The sequence below is a fragment of the Petromyzon marinus genome, chromosome 27 (genome assembly GCF_048934315.1).
Source record: "Petromyzon marinus isolate PM22_M1 ecotype Great Lakes invasive population chromosome 27, UKy_Petmar_22M1.pri1.0, whole genome shotgun sequence".
NCBI classification, from domain to species: Eukaryota; Metazoa; Chordata; class Hyperoartia; order Petromyzontiformes; family Petromyzontidae; genus Petromyzon; species Petromyzon marinus.
The window spans coordinates 1,285,628-1,301,405 of NC_133693.1; the positions used below are offsets into that span (position 1 = coordinate 1,285,628).

The 15,778-nt window shown below is 47.8% G+C and overlaps 1 protein-coding gene across 1 annotated transcript in view; it reads right to left on the reverse strand.

Annotated features, from left to right (window-relative positions):
* Positions 1–960: 960 nt before the first annotated feature.
* The window catches only part of LOC116946664 (thyroglobulin-like), a 107,297-nt gene continuing 92,479 nt past the window's right edge, over positions 961–15,778 (reverse strand). Inside the window, exons 35-41 of the mRNA XM_032961839.2 lie at positions 12,194–12,361; positions 9,002–9,166; positions 6,266–6,456; positions 5,934–6,041; positions 5,140–5,280; positions 4,295–4,488; positions 961–1,498 (exon numbers count right to left, since the gene is read on the reverse strand). Coding sequence (XP_032817730.2) covers positions 1,344–1,498; positions 4,295–4,488; positions 5,140–5,280; positions 5,934–6,041; positions 6,266–6,456; positions 9,002–9,166; positions 12,194–12,361 — 1,122 coding nt within the window. The 3' untranslated portion in view covers positions 961–1,343. The remainder of the gene's footprint in view (positions 1,499–4,294; positions 4,489–5,139; positions 5,281–5,933; positions 6,042–6,265; positions 6,457–9,001; positions 9,167–12,193; positions 12,362–15,778) is intronic.

Below are 15,778 nucleotides of genomic sequence, written 5' to 3' on the forward strand. Positions count from 1 at the left end.
CGTGACACCCTTGACTGACAGCGCAGGAACACCTCCGGAAAGCAGTGAATTCACAAACGGGCTGTAAATGATTCGTGAATATATTGTTTGTTGAATTTATCTATTTTATCCGAATGCAAAGTTTCATGTTTGCACGTTTCCTATCCATGGATTACAGCCAGTAACACCGCAGTATTAAATAAGATTAGTCTCACCATTTGGCTCAATGCCTCATATTGGCCACCTCTCAAAATATAAACCTGAGCGTGCCAAGCGCCCACGAATCTTTCGACTTGCCACTGATTCACATTTTTTTTCTCTAAGGGTGGAACGGACGAACCTTTGTGCGCATCACTGAGCAGCTGATATGTTACGAAGTTATTCACTTTGTTGTCAAGTAGTGGATATCACGAACCACAGAGGGAACACAAGTATGAGTCCATAGGTCTGCAGAATAAGCCAGGTTCATCTGCATCTAATTTTATGGGGGGAAATAATATTCACGGATTAAATATGCGACGTTTGAAATAAATTTGGTTTCAAGTCAAGCTCGTAAATGTTCCATTCCTTGCCACGCCATGTGTTTCTAGTTTTTAGCACAACCACGTATATTTGATTTCCATGTAAGGAATCATCCTTCCAATTCATTACCAAGCAGTATGTGTGACATCACTGAAGTTTATTAACCTCCTTGCCGAATGTTTGAAAAAATATTACTTAAAACACACACGTGCTCACGAAACGATATTTGACATTGGAATTTGAATTCCTTTGGAATGTGCGTTCTTTTGAAACCCAAATGTTGACACAGATTTCAGCTGATGTAGTTTTGAGAGACTCTTGATCACCGATGGTTCTTCATGAATCAATCGAGGCGCTGTGTTGCTCCGAGCCAGTTGTGGGTGCGGCCCCGGCCCTTGGCAGGAGTCTCGCTTTAACAACACCGGCCGCACCGCAAGTGACAATCTCAAATAAACATGGTGAATTGCAAACATTTTTATTCAAACATAACGGACAGTACAGAGGCTTTATTTTATTTAAAGATGAGGTGCCAGAGACTTCACGAGGGACGTTTTCGGTACGTGTGAGATGATCGCCGGATGCCCGGGAAGTTATAGCCGCAGGACCTACCGCTAACCAAAAGTAAGCACCAACAGAAGCTCCCCATGAAAAACAAAAAGCAGATTATATGCAATCAAACCGGCATTTAAAAACATGTTTTACAAATCACATCCAAAAGTCCGGAGAGTAAAAGTGATCTGCAAAAATAGAAGTAGCTTATCGTGCGCCTAGTTTAGATCACGGCGGTGGTGGCGGTGATGGCGGCGGTGGCTACGCACGATGGCACGGCGCTAGATGGCGGGTCACACGTATGGTGCGGCGGCGGGTCGCTCCGTCGCCATGCTCTCCGTGACCGCCGCTCGGAAGTTGCTCATCTGGACCCGCCACTCGAGCAGGGCCTCCTGACGCCACGCGTTGTAGTCCTCTCTCCACTGCCGCTCCACCTCGCCGATGCCTCCTGCGTGAAACATTCGTCCGTTAACTCATTCGCTCACTTGTATCGGGTATCATTATTATTATGAGGGCTGAGCCACTCACAAGCGTTTTCTTGTTATACCGTGCGTTGTGTCGCATTATGTCAAATTGCTTGATCTCTGCACAGGAGGCGCCTTCTCAGGCTTATACCCTCCTATCACGAGCACCACCAAGTCGTTAGCCACGACCACTAGTCGTCATCCCAAATGACGTGCGTCATCCAAGCCCACTTACTTTTCCTAGCAGTAATTATGATACCTCTAAATTGTGTATCATCTCTAATCCACCTCTCCCTGTCTCTCACCCCAATTCCCAGCATGCACTTTTCCACGCTTACTTGTACACTTTTCAACTTTTGTTCCATTTTTAATTGTCAATACGCGTGCTTGGGATCCACGTCACAGCAGAAGAGTGCACCAATTAAAAACATTGATTCAAAATGCATCAAACTGTGTGCATAATAATCGGCGTTTTTAGGTTCGTATAGGACACGAGTAATGGGTTCACATCACCCCACACTAGCACCGTTACCAACGCCCACAATGTCAAAAAAAGTAAGTTGAAATATAAATCATATTGTGCCGCTTAAGTCACGACAATTGATTGACTTTCCAGAGGGGTAAATCCTTTCACCCATAGCAGCTGTACACACGGATCAGAAGACAAGTTAAGAGGCATCACATTGACTGTTCTGAAAAATAAGTGGGCTCGAGCAGGGCACGTCGCTGGGAGGGATCACGGTTGGTGGTCAAGATTAACAACAGTGGCAGCCCGAGGAGGGAAGAACACGCCAGAGAAGGCATCCACGGCGGAGACGGAGCGATAAGATCGGCTCGTGTGCAAGCGTTGGTTGGATTGTTGCATCGCAAGAACGTGACAACATCGGCTTTGGGGGGCCTTTGTCCAGCAGTGTATAGATCGTGGCTGATGATGATGGTGATGAGTTAAACAGCTGTGCAAATCAACTTCAATGCAATTGAATTTGCGTGGTTACTTGATTGAGGATGCAGCAATGAGGGCAGGCCAGGCCATCTCAGTCGCAAAAAAGTGAGATTGTCCTTCGATAACCCGTGCCGAGCATAGCTCTTCACACCTTGTCACCTCACTCCTACAGAGTGCCTCTACAAGTGATGGTGGAATGTTCTTTCAAAAGGAAGGGGATTAGGACGTGACGTGGAAGAATGAAGAATTATACCGCAAGAGCTCGTTCCGACACTCGTGAACACTTCATAACTCTGAGAATGAGAGGAATAATGTCGGCCGGGGTGGTGTTCTGTTCACTGCAGGTCACAGTCTGTCCCGTCGGGTCCAAACCTCTTTGAGAAATAGAACTCTTCAGCGTTTTTCAGCAATTCCCACGCATTTTTAAACGGTTCAATATTTTAGCCTTATTGCTGCAGCAATTATAACTGTGCATGGCAATATTCAAAATCTACCACGTGCTTGTTTGTCAACACGCACACCTACTGAACGTGACAGGAAGATAAATTCGAACGGCATTAAAACAATAGTTTGTTTATACTTGAAAAAACAACATTTGCGCTCCAAGCTTTGGCCTTCTGTTCACAGCACGCAAGGTGTTCAATGTCATGTCTTGCATGTACCGGCATCGCATATGTCAATCGTGTCAAAGGACAAAAATTAGAAGCATTACGATAGACAAGACCAGGCAGAGGGCGTCTTATTGGGAGCGGCAGTGTTCCACGCAAGAATAAAAAAAAATCTTTCTCCATGACAGGGCTGTGGAGACTCCGGAGAAATGCCCTCACGGACAGATGTGCAAGACACGTCTCGTACGCAAGGGGCAGTTGTTAAATTAACAAACTGAGGCATTATCTGCCTCATGTAAGAACAAAAAAAATATAAAGCTATTATGCATTCCATTACGGCTTTACTTGACAGAACGCTTCATGTAACAGCCGGGCGTGATGGTGCACGCCTGTAATCCAGCGCTTGGAGGTAAGGGTTGGTGGATCACATCGACAATGATGCTCTCAAACCCGCTGGGCAGCAAGGTGGCCATGTAAAAGCAGTACAGCGAGCAGAATTTTGAAACTTGTCCGTGTGAACCTTTCGAATGATATCCCCTGTTGTATTTGTGGGTTTTCTCTGGGCACTACTTTCCTCTTATATGCAATTCACTCCTTAAAATAGAATAGGTCAAACATCTCGATGCAAGACCAGCCTTGAAAAAGAGACCTGACATTCAGTAAGGCTTTCCTGGATAAATAAATGTAACTTTTAAACAATTTGTTCGGCTAGTGCAAGTGGTAGAAGGTATGGATTGCAATGGCAAGGTTACGAATTAAAATCCCAGTCAGGGGTCAACTCACCCTTTCAATCCGCTTGGGGTAAATAAAATGAGTACCACTCTGTGACCAGTGCTCATCCACCCAGATAACGTGTGGGCACAGAAACACTTGAGGAACACACGGGAAATCCATTAGTCCAGCCACGCAGGAGCACTGATGCAGTGGAATGTTGCACACCTTTCCCAGCTTTGCCCACGCCCAACACCTAACGCAGCTCAACTAGATGAGCGAAATCCAAAACATCAAAGAGAGCTTAAGAAACCCAATTTCTGGAGGCTCAACCAGGACACACCTCCGATAAGAAAAGCTGGCTACGTACGGTGCGAAAGAAGTTCAACATACACACTTGGTGAGCTGGCATGATGAGAATAATTATTTATCCCGCAGCAATTCGCTGAGCCATCAAGATTGTTTTCTTTGGCCGCGACAGTCGCGCGAGTTTGGTAGCGTTGAAGAGAGCTGCTCACCTGTGGCGGCCATCAGAGGCTGGACGTAGTCCTTCCAGAAGGAGCACTCTCGCATCTTGAGGCCTCTCTGGTTGCGCATGCCCGCCCGCACCTCCTTGTAGAAGCCTCCGGCCTCGTTGAGGGAGAACCTGGGCCACGCTGGAAGGAGGCGGCTGCCGGCGCCACGCGCGTGTCTGTTCGGGAAGCTCGGGTCTCTGCATCGGCACGTGACACCACCATCGCCCGCGCGAGCGCAGCGCCAGCACGCACGGCGCCGTGTGACTCTTCCACAGGAAATACCACGAACCCTCACCACCACGGATTACAATAATAATTACCATACACACCACGAGCCTCTGCAGAACACCACAGTTACACATCATCAGCATCATTGGCCATGATTTATCCAGTGCTGGACGAAGGCCCCCCCCCTAAGCCAGCAGAACTCATGACGTTGTCGCAATGCATCCAGCGCCTGCACACGTGCTGATCTCGTTGCTCTATCTCCTTGGAGAACGTCCTTTGGGACCGGTATTATTCTTGACCGCTGACCATCGTCCCCCTCAGCCATGACGTGTCCTGCCCAAGCCGACGAACTTTTCTTCAAAGTGCGCTCGCCAACCCACGTGTTGCAATGCCAAGTGTGTACTTCTCCACGGTGATTCGTGCACATGTTATAGCTTTTGTTCATTTCCATGTCAATGTTTATGTTTGTGATTCCTGTATCACAGCATGTGAAAAATATTGCATCAAAAAGCATAAACCATTTATGTACCAATACATTTTGATATATATGTACGTGTACATTTATGCGTAGTATCAATGCCTTTTCAGCGTGTAGCGTGGCGACCGCGAGGATTCCTCACCCGGACTTCACAAAGTTGGCCAGGTACCCGATGAAGTGTCGAGAGAGTTGCTGCTCGCCCACGCAGGAGCGGCCCTTCCTCTCGGGGTGCAGCGGCACCCCAAATGCCAGCTGCGTGTCGCTGTGTGGCTCCCACTCCAGGCTGATGGAGGGGCGGGACGGGGGCGGTGAGGAGGCAATGTCGGTGATGACTCTCGCGGGGCACCGATACGGAGAGGCACTGCTGTGTCCAGTGGAGTAGCGGCGTTGGCACGGGCCACATATATTGTAAATGATTCACAAAATTGCCGGATTGGGAAACCACTTAAAAACATCGCCCCTCCTGGCACACTAATGCCCTCCTGCAGAGCCGGTTCTGCGTTCACCCTATGCTGCACACGGACAGCTGCCACTGGGGGTCCCCTGCTGCAGGTTGCCTGGAGACTTATTGTGTAGGAGGTGCGGTATAACTATTAAGTGATGAAGCTTTGGCCGAAAAGCTTATCTACGGCGCGCTGGTTTTTCATTGCCAAGTTTTGCTGAATACTTTGACTAAAATGGCCGGCTTTCTATCGCACACAATTCTTACACAAAAATTGAATTTATATTGAATCATCTTTACAAGCGTAATCGCGGTCGCCGATATAGAGACAGACAGACGGACAGAGCCAATGCACTGACGTTTTAACCTTGGGTAGGAAGCATTCGGGTATGCTTAGGCAGAACGCTGCGGCGGAACAGCTCGCCATCTGTGCCCCAAACAAGTGTTCACTGGGCCCTCGTTTACGGTGTCCGGTGCACAACGGGTGTGCGTACGTGTTCCACGACTGCTGCGTCGGCACGTAGTAGAGGAAGGCGTTCGCTTTGCCGCGTGCGGCCCACATCTCCGCCATGTGCACAGCAGGGCAGATCACGTCGTAGTCCCTGCCACCACGAACCATCGACGGACACAAAAAAACACATTCCTTCTTTTAAAGAACCACGCGCAAGAGACACATTAGTCTCGCGCAGCGTGCGCTAAACATCGCCGTGTATTTTTCTAAAGAGGTTATTTGTTTATCGCCGCGCTCGTGTCCAACGCCCGGCCGGGGCAGGCGGCCGCTGTCATCGGGCCGCCACCTGAGTCCGCAGCGTCGCCGGACGCTCACCGCGAGACGTTGCTCAGGAGCCAGGACTCGTCGTCGGCGAGGGGAGGTGGGTTGGCGCCGTCTCCCCGCTTGTAGAACCATCGCACGGCGTCGCGCGCGAACGAGCTGGCCCCGGCGCCACGCAGCACCTTCTGCAAAGCGACGTCGAAGCCGGCGCTGCTGTAGCTCATCGAGGTGAACCTGGGAAACACCTGGACACCGCCCGGCGGGCCACGCGGAACGGCATGGAGTGCGTCGGTTTCACGGCAACATCAGAATGTGACCAGAAAAAAACTCATCTGTCACGGGACCTTATTAATAGGAGGTGGGGCATGTAAAACCACGGGGGGGGGGGGGGGGGAGGAGGGGTCACAACCCGTTGAATGTTAAACAAACCGTAATTAAACGTTAAACACTGAACAGAATAATGCACAATCCGCTTTCTCCATCGTGCATTCTGCTCTCACCGCCTGTGTAGATGGAGGAAGCCTGAGGCAGGCAGGCGAGGGGGGGGGGGCTAAGCCGTCGTCAGCCCCCACCCACGGCAGTCTGAGGCTGGTGAATAAGAGCGGTGTCGTGCCGGTGAACGGCACTGCTGTGCCAATTGCGAATAGGAACCTCAGCTGCCGTCGTCATCAGAGACGCTAATTTACAACAATAAAATATCATCAAATAGTTTGTATATAATTTACACTTCAGGCATTCTGCTCTGAAGAAGGCATACGACCCAAACCATCGGCCCAGAAGAGAATATATCTTCGTCCTGGAAGGCATTTGCTGGTGGTGACTGAGGTGTGTTAGTTGATTGTTGCTTGTGCCGTTGCTCAAGCAATCCTTTATTTTATTTATTGTTCAGCTACTAACGTGGAGAAGATTCGAAAAAAGAGGTTAAATTGACCCAGGAATCATCTTAGTAACAGGACTGTTGTTTATTCCTTGACAACATTAAACAATATTAAACCACTATTATATAACATGATGATGATGATAATTTATGTCTCCACAATTCACTCCGCATCTGGCGAACATTTTTGGCCGGATATCAAGACGTGCCGTCATTCTGCGAAATGTTTGCCGTTCCTCCATCATGACATCATCAAGGTCACGGCTGATGGGTGACGTTGACAATGGATGAGACGCTCTATCTTAAAGGAAATTAGATGCTCCATCTCAAGGGATTAGCTGGGTGAATTTTTATTTATCAAATAAGATACGTATAGTGAACTTTCTAGTTAACAATAATGCAACTTGTAACGTGGCACTGCACAGACGAGCGGGAAGGCAGCCAGCAGGCGGCACAGAGACTCGCACAAGCTCTGCAGTCCTCTACATATCAAGATGTCTTCAGCCAATAAATGAGTGTTTAATGAGTGACGATGACGATGATGGTGACGATGTTGATGCCTACGTAGGTGCAGCGAAATAAGCATAGACCGTAATTTTACACAGTGATCCAACCGGCATTCGTACCAGTCAGCCTCATATTGCTTACATTTATTACATTTCCAGCAAATCACATTGTGAGAGCCAAAAGCTACAGCGGCCAACATTTTGGCTGAAACACCTTGTTTATATGTTTTGAGATTCTGGCATGAATGCAATATTCTCATGTGTTTTAACCACTAAAATTTGTATTAAATATCTACAGAGGAAACCTGGTGAAATGGATTAATATACAGTTCTACTGTATACGTGTTTTGCTGTGCACAGTTGGCACATATTTTACTGAACATGAAATAATTAGTTGCAAAGGCATCGCTTAACTGTGGCTCAATTGTCCCCTACCATGCGGCCGACTGCTTGGTGCAGAGCTTGGCGGATCGAGCCCGGCGGCCGCTGCGGTTATTACGGTGCGGCGTTGGGGACAGCTTCGTCTGCGTGTTGCGCTCCAGCTAAATAGGCGCCCTCTTCCTCGCAGTTGACGCTAAAGATCCCGTGGTGTCATTTGCAAGAGTAGGCCTCTGGTGCTGCCCGTGTCATGGTCCAAAGTTGTGGGGGGAAAAAATGACCGCCAAATTATAATAATTATAATATTCATAGCAGTGGTCACCCACCTCCTGCAATACACTTGGCAGGAACCTCCTTGAAAAGAGTCACGGGACTCGTTGAGACTTTCTTGGGTGAACAAGCGTCAATAATAATTATAATAACTGTGGTTGTTCCTGATAAAGCACTCTTCCCTCCACCCATCAGCATGGCTGAAAGTAAGAGGTGGATGAGATCGGGTTGGAGTGGCTTTTAGAAAACTGAGCTGAATATTGAAAAGCAACGGTGCCGATGTGCCTCAAGAAGAATTTTGATCCACGCATATTACTGATGATGACACGGACCAGAAAGAAAAACTTAAAAAGGTGCAAAGAAGTATGGGGGATTGCGTCGTTGGAATTACATTGAAAGATAGAAAGGGAACAAACGGATTAGAGAACACTCGTTATATTGACATTACAATCACGGTTACGAAAAGTAAGAGGGCTTGGGCCGGACGCGTCATAGCTGAAGGCGATGATGGTCGACGGTCAACGAGAATGACCGACCGGCAGACAAAGAGGCGGAATGCGTCCGAGAGGTCGCCCTTTGCGGAGACGGAGTGACAAACCCGGGCGCCGGTGTTGCATCGTTACATCCGCGACGAATCTGTGCGAGGTAGCGACCCGCTTACGGACAGAACGAGGACGACGTCCCTCGTCCCGCAAGCGGATCGCCTGCGGCCGACGTCGCTCGACGAATGCGAAAATAAAACATCGTCCTCCACCGAACCTGCGGGAGGCGTGAGCGCCCGAGGGCACCGTCGTCCTCCGTGGCGCCGAGGACGATGTCCACGTCGGCCAGGGCCCCGCGGGCAGCGGCCTCCGCGGGGATGTCGCGCAGGAAGTGGCCATCGACGACCGCGGCCCAGCGCTGCAGGTACTCACCGCTCAGCAGCTGGAACAGAACATTTGTTTTTTACGAGAAAAGAATCCCCGGCGCTGGATACCGCCATCCTGTGCTTCTACGACCGTCTGGAATGCACTCTTCCTTCTGATATTAGGAAGTCACTGGAGCTATGTATTTTTAAATCAACTCGATTGAAAACTAATTTCTTAAGAACTGCTTTTTGTCTTCTTGGTTCTTTCGGTAAAGTCACGTAGAATGAGAATAAAACAATAAAACAAAATTAGACAATAAAATTCTCACGACGTTTCGGCCACATCACAAGTAGCCTTCTTCAGGTGAAGGAACAGAACTGTCGGGACGACAGCGCTTCAATGCAGCACTACTTGTGTTGTGGCCGAAACGTCGTGAGAATTTTATTGTCTAATTTTGTTTTATTGTTTTATTCTCATTCTACGTGACTTTACCGAAAGAACCAAGAAGATGAATCCTTGCAGTCACGAAAGCTCTAAATAGAAATTTAACTGCTTTTTGTATTTAATTTGTTGTCCTTCCCCCGCACTTCAAATGAGCACGGTTGGCTACGTACACTGCGAAAGAAGTTCAAAGTGCATACATACTGTGGGATGTGCATCGATTCGCCCTTGAATATTGACGGCAGCGATCAAGGAAACAGGAAAAGGTGCAACCCCGAAATGTCTTTGCCATGGCGCTGCTGGCGGATGGATCTCTGCTAGAGGGTGTTGGGTCGATGGCCACGCGTCTTACAGGATGTGGAAGTACCTGCGCTGTACCACCCCCCCTCCCCCTTACTATAGAAGCCCTGCCGATCGACCGTGGGTTGAGCCCATTTTGACTGCTGGGTGGAGAAGAGAGCTGACCGGAGGGATTTGAGAGACCGGCACCGTTGTTTCAACTCCTGCGCCAGCAGACCGAATCAAACCGGCGACCTCCGAATTCCAAGTCCAGCGTGCTGACCGTTACACCGGTGTGGCGGCATTCTTATTGCTGCGATGATTAAAGCGGCTCCCTGGGTGAGGACCAACTCGAGCGCTTGAAGTCAAGAAGTCGTTTACGCCGCAGTCACAACTCGGAGTGATGAACAATGCTTCGCGACGCTGACCACAATGTTGGCACAAGGGACACGTGCAGCAGCAGTAGCGGGGCTCCCAGAACCATTATCTTCACGGACTGTGGCGCAACTTGCCGTGTGCTGCGTGGGTGTGTGGGTGTGTGGGAGTGTGTTTTCAGTCGATAACAGCAAAACGCTTCATTGCCACTTTCGTAAACTTTCCATAAAAACCCTCTCAAAACAAACACAGCAAAGCAAATTAATAAACATCACTTTGAGAAAATAAAAAAAACAAAATCATTAGTACATTAGAGTAAAAATACCCTGCAGTCCAAATGCTGCAGCGTAGAATCCTATATATATTCTATGAGTATGTAATTATTATTTACATGTATATTATAATAACCTTGTATGACGTATGGAAGGCCCTCATCCAGCAGTGGAATGATAAAGGGCCGCACGTGTACACAATATGACCACAGCAAGAGCGCAATGATGACTACGCAGACTGTGTGTCGCATATGGAAATATAAAGAGATGCGCAGAACGTTAGGTAAAGAGACCTCTTGAATTAAAATAAAAACCTGCAATGATACCCACGTGTTAATACGTCAATAGCGTCAAACGTTGAACAAAATAATTCCGTAAATGTTTTGCGCGTGTTAAAACATGTTCGCAATGTCTTGAGATGCAAGAGCCTTCGGACGCCATCGTAATCAGAGATTCATTTCAGCTGGGTCTGTCCCAGTCGGTGACCCGAAAAATATCTCTGTGTCCAGACTGTTACCATGCGTGGATATGGCTATGGCTACTATTACAGAGTCACCCGTCACCTTCCACAGTCTACTGGCGACATAGAGCGTATTCTGTGAGAAAATAAGCCCCGATTTTGACTGTGGTTGTGTCACAGCTGTGTGTGTTGGGCTGGATACACACCGGGTGCTGTGGTGGTGAGATGTTAACTCCCTCGACTGGTATACAGGAGAACGTGGGTTCGATCCTGACCCTGACACCTGTATATTTGGAGTTTGCAAGTTCTCCCCGTGTTCGCGTAGATTTTTCTATGGGTCGTCCGGGTTTCCCCCCCCCACCCCCCCCACATTTGGAAACACGCGTTGAGAGTATTTGGCTGCTATAAATGTCCACATGATGATAAGCCACTTCGTTGAGCTGTCATTTGTGGCCAGGTCGCTCCTGAAAAAGAGCTACGTAGCTCAGTGGGCCTAACCTGGTAAAATAAAAAAAATAGTTTTAAAATAAAAATAGTATCCATCGTTTTTTTAGGGGCTGCAGTCGCAGATGTAAATAAATAAGTACAGTACTGGTTAGTAGTGATGGAAATGAGGGACTCGTATTTACAGGCATCGTATCGTTATGCATATTACGACCAGTTATGGGCCGAAAGAAAAACAGTGCTGTTTGCTTTACAGTCGATTTGCTTTCACATTTTGCAAGGATTAATTTTAGCCTGAGCTGTCTGGGGCTGAGCTCCAGAAAATCTTTCCGGAGGGTTGAAAATATTTTTTGGGCGCCTCGGAAATTGTTCCGTGAGAAATTTAAACGGCTGACAATTTTGTGTAAGAAATTAAATACTGGAACTGAAATAACGAGAGCAAACAAGAGTAAACAACAATGCAGTGTTTGGCATCCGACATCAGGCATGGGTGTTGGTAAAACAGCCAATGAATGAATTGCATATACAGAGGGGCCCCCTTAACTCGAACAGCCCTGAGCCCCCATCAACCGTGACCTAGTCCTGGGTAGATGCTTGCGTGTGCGTGTATTTTGCTTGTGCCGATGCGTGCGTGCGTGCGCATACATGCGCATGCTTACGTCTATGCCTGCATGTGTGTGCGAGCGTCGGTGTGTGTGTTTGCCGGTGTGTGCGAGCGTCGGTGTGTGCGAGCGTCGGTGTGTGCGAGCGTCGGTGTGTGCATGCGTCCGTGCATGCCTGTCACTTCCATATCTGTGTCCGTGCTTGCGGGTGTCCGTGCGCGCGTGCGCACCTGCGCTTGCGCCGCGTTGAGAGCGAGCGCCGAGCGGTCGCGTAGGCAGCGCACGAGGTACTCGCTGCTGGAGTGGCCGCAGCCCACGAGCTGGGCCAGTGACGCGGCCTGAGAGCGGGCGGTGGCAGAGTCCAGTTGCACGGCCGATGGCGACAGCACCGACCCTCCCTGGAGCGCAGGGGAGACAGCGGACACAGAAGCACAGGATGCGCACGCCCTTAGTATAACCCTGTCGTGGGGAGCGGTCGACCAGGCTGTTTCATCTCACCCAGAATGTTCAACTGCCATGCTGTAGGTCACCTCGCTTCTGTTTCTGCTTGTTCCCTCTCGCATCATCATCTCTGTTCCCAAGTTCTTATCACAACCTTGCTCGAATCGAGGAACGCTTTTTTTTTACTCATACACACGACATCTTTAATAGTGCTGTTTGTGGCTGACCGCTTGACATGTTGGGCCTGTGCTCGGCGTAATTTCCTATCGAATCCAGGTGTCCTGTTCATAACCAGTGATTCTGAGCACCACCCGCTCCTTCACCACCCCAGCTAACGCAACGGCCGGTGGATCTAGGGCGGCTGGGGGCTGTCAGCCATGGTTTAGGTGTGTCCGTCGTGGAAGGTGGGCGGGGGTGAGGTTTGACCATGCTTCACCATACCGGTGAGTCCGGGTTGGTGAAGGGAGTGCACGTTGTCTCCCACTAAGCGGAGGACCGGTACGCGTGCGTGCCGCTGTCCAGCATCGCTGCTCAAGTCTACAAGGGTCGTGGGATTCTTCGCCACATGCAGGCAATGTACCAGTGAAGAAGCTATAATAATAATAACGATTACGAGCACTGCATGCGCTTTAACGTGGGATATAACTTAAATGGATTTCGAGCACTATGCGTTTATTGCTATTTGTTTACAAATGGTACTCTCTGGCATACAGTAATTTCAATCAACAACCTCAACCAAAATGATATGACAATACCAACTTCAATAATGTCACGTATCAATAGCAATATTACTGATGATACCAACATCAACTACAATAATATATCACTGTCAACAACATTATAACATGTCAACAATACGAATGTTAATATCATCATCGACACCACGTGTGCACATATTACCAAGGCAGATGTACACGCATTTTACAACCACAACTGAATCCACAACCGTAACCACAACTTCAAACATATAATAATGAAAACCGTAACGACGGCAATATAATCACAACGACAATGAAACCATAACAGCTGCAAAATGACACCACGATCTCACGAGCACGGCGTGTGCCATGGAAGGACGTCGTTTCCACGCCGACTCTGCACCGTTCCGACTCCACCTGAGCGTCGGATATTACATTAATAAATGAACACGTTTTGACTGCTCCAGCACGTGCGTTCAAAACCACAAAGCAACGTTACGTCTATTTGTTACGTACATTAGTAGACCACTGACAGAATTTCTCAGGCAGGCATGTCCTCGGCAAGACACGTTTTTTTTTTGGGATCTATGGATGTCTCCTTCCGACGTAAGGTTGGGTGACAGACGGATGGAAGCTGGCAAATTATGCAAATTGGTAAGGGGTGCTGTGCAGCCCTTTGCCGATCCACTGCTTGACGAGGGCCTCCATGCACCGTGTCGAGCACGGTCCATGCGAGTTGGCGATGGGTGCGGCCCAGGATCGGTTCAGATATCACTCGCTGTTCATGTCAGCCGTGGTCGGGAATCAAACTCAGGTTTCTGGGTTCATAGCACCGTCCGCTAACCACTGCGGCAACGCTCCTCCACACACCCTGTGCCCCAACACTCCGAGGTCTGCTCTCTAATACAAAATAAAAAAGTGCCAGCATTTGGACCGTCAGAGAAGCAGCAACGGCGATGTGGAGCACATGAAACCTATTCAACTGCAGGAGGCATTTTCCATAACCGCTAAACGGGGCCATTTAGAAAGCTGTTATTTATTATTAAAACGCAACTGTGGCTCCATGCAACTGTATGAATGCACTGACCCGTTGCAAGGGGATTTTTGCTGGGAATGCAGAAATGAAAGTACACTCAGGTTGTCAGCACATGTCCCAGCAACAAGCAAAGGTAGGCAAAGGTGCAGCCTTGAAATGCCTCTCTCACGGCACTGCTGGCGAAAGGGCCTCCGCTAGAGGGAGCTCCAGAGGTGATTTAGTCTGCTCTTCCACGCTGACCAAGACGTGTTGGCAAATGTGAGAGCGCCCACACGTTACCCTGCCACACAAACAGCGGATTGGCTAACTGTGTTGAACGCCTTCTGGCGTCATGTGGTCGAGCACCAATTGGGTCGAGGCTCAAAAGAAAGCCGTCCCTTGGTGTGGACCAATTAGTTTCAAGGACAATGCATATATTATCATAGTATGTTTTTCGATTTAAAGCTTTCGTGACTGCAATGATTCATCTTCTTTGGTTCTTTCGGTAAAGTCACGTAGAATGAGAATAAAATAATAAATTGATAAAATAAAATAACACAATAATATTCTCACGACGTTTCGGCCACAACACAAGCGGCCTTCATCAGGTGAAGGGGCGAGGCTGTCTGCTAGGACAGCGCTCTTTCACTCCAGCGCTGTCCTAGCAGACAGCCTCGTCCCTTCACCTGATGAAGGCCGCTTGTGTTGTGGCCGAAACGTCGTGAGAATATTATTGTGTTATTTTATTTTATCAATTTATTATTTTATTCTCATTCTATGTGACTTTACCGAAAGAACCAAAGAAGATAGTATGTTTTTATTTTATTTAAAGCTTTCGTGACTGCAGTAATTCATATTCTTAGCTCTTTCGGTAAAGTCATGTTGAAATACTGTATATTTTATTATTTTATTGTTTCCCTTCAACGTGACTTTACCGAAAGAGCTAAGAATATGTAGTATGTTTTTTTGTTTGCATTTTGACTGCAGGTATTGTGGTTAATGCAGTAACATGAATCCTTGTAAAAAGGTTTCAGTGTTGTTGCCAGAAAAAAGGGGAAAAACCCTATTATTACATTTTGGTACTGGCAAAGGAGGTCTAATGATGTGTTGTACCCATTTATAATTCTGGGTGGACAGAAGCAAGTGCACTTTTAAGGAAACTTGCACCAACGGTTCAGCTGCCACGGGTATGGAATCGAACTGGTTATCTCTCGATTGCAAGTCCAAATGTGTGAAGCGTTACACCACCACCACCACAGCACCCCCGTCACAGCAATTCCTCAAGTTCACTCCAATACGTTTTACTCGAATACGAGTCTTACTCCTATAAGTCTTACTCCAATACGAGTCTTACTTCATTATATACACCCAATTATGTTTTAAATTTATGTAATGAAATATGTAAAAATTACATTTTAACTCCAAAAAATATAATCTTCGTTCAGGACTTAGTTCCTGATTAAGGGCCGGGTGTGGCAGTTTAGGAAGGTTGGCAAAAAATTTGAAGGAATTTAAAGTTGTGTTTATTTATAAATCCGGATGTTAGAAAACTGTAGATTTGCGATGGAAACTGAGACTATTTTAATTAAATGTGTTTATTTATTTATATTTATGCACTAAAATGGAAACCGACAAATTAATGTATGTAAATATTACCCCAA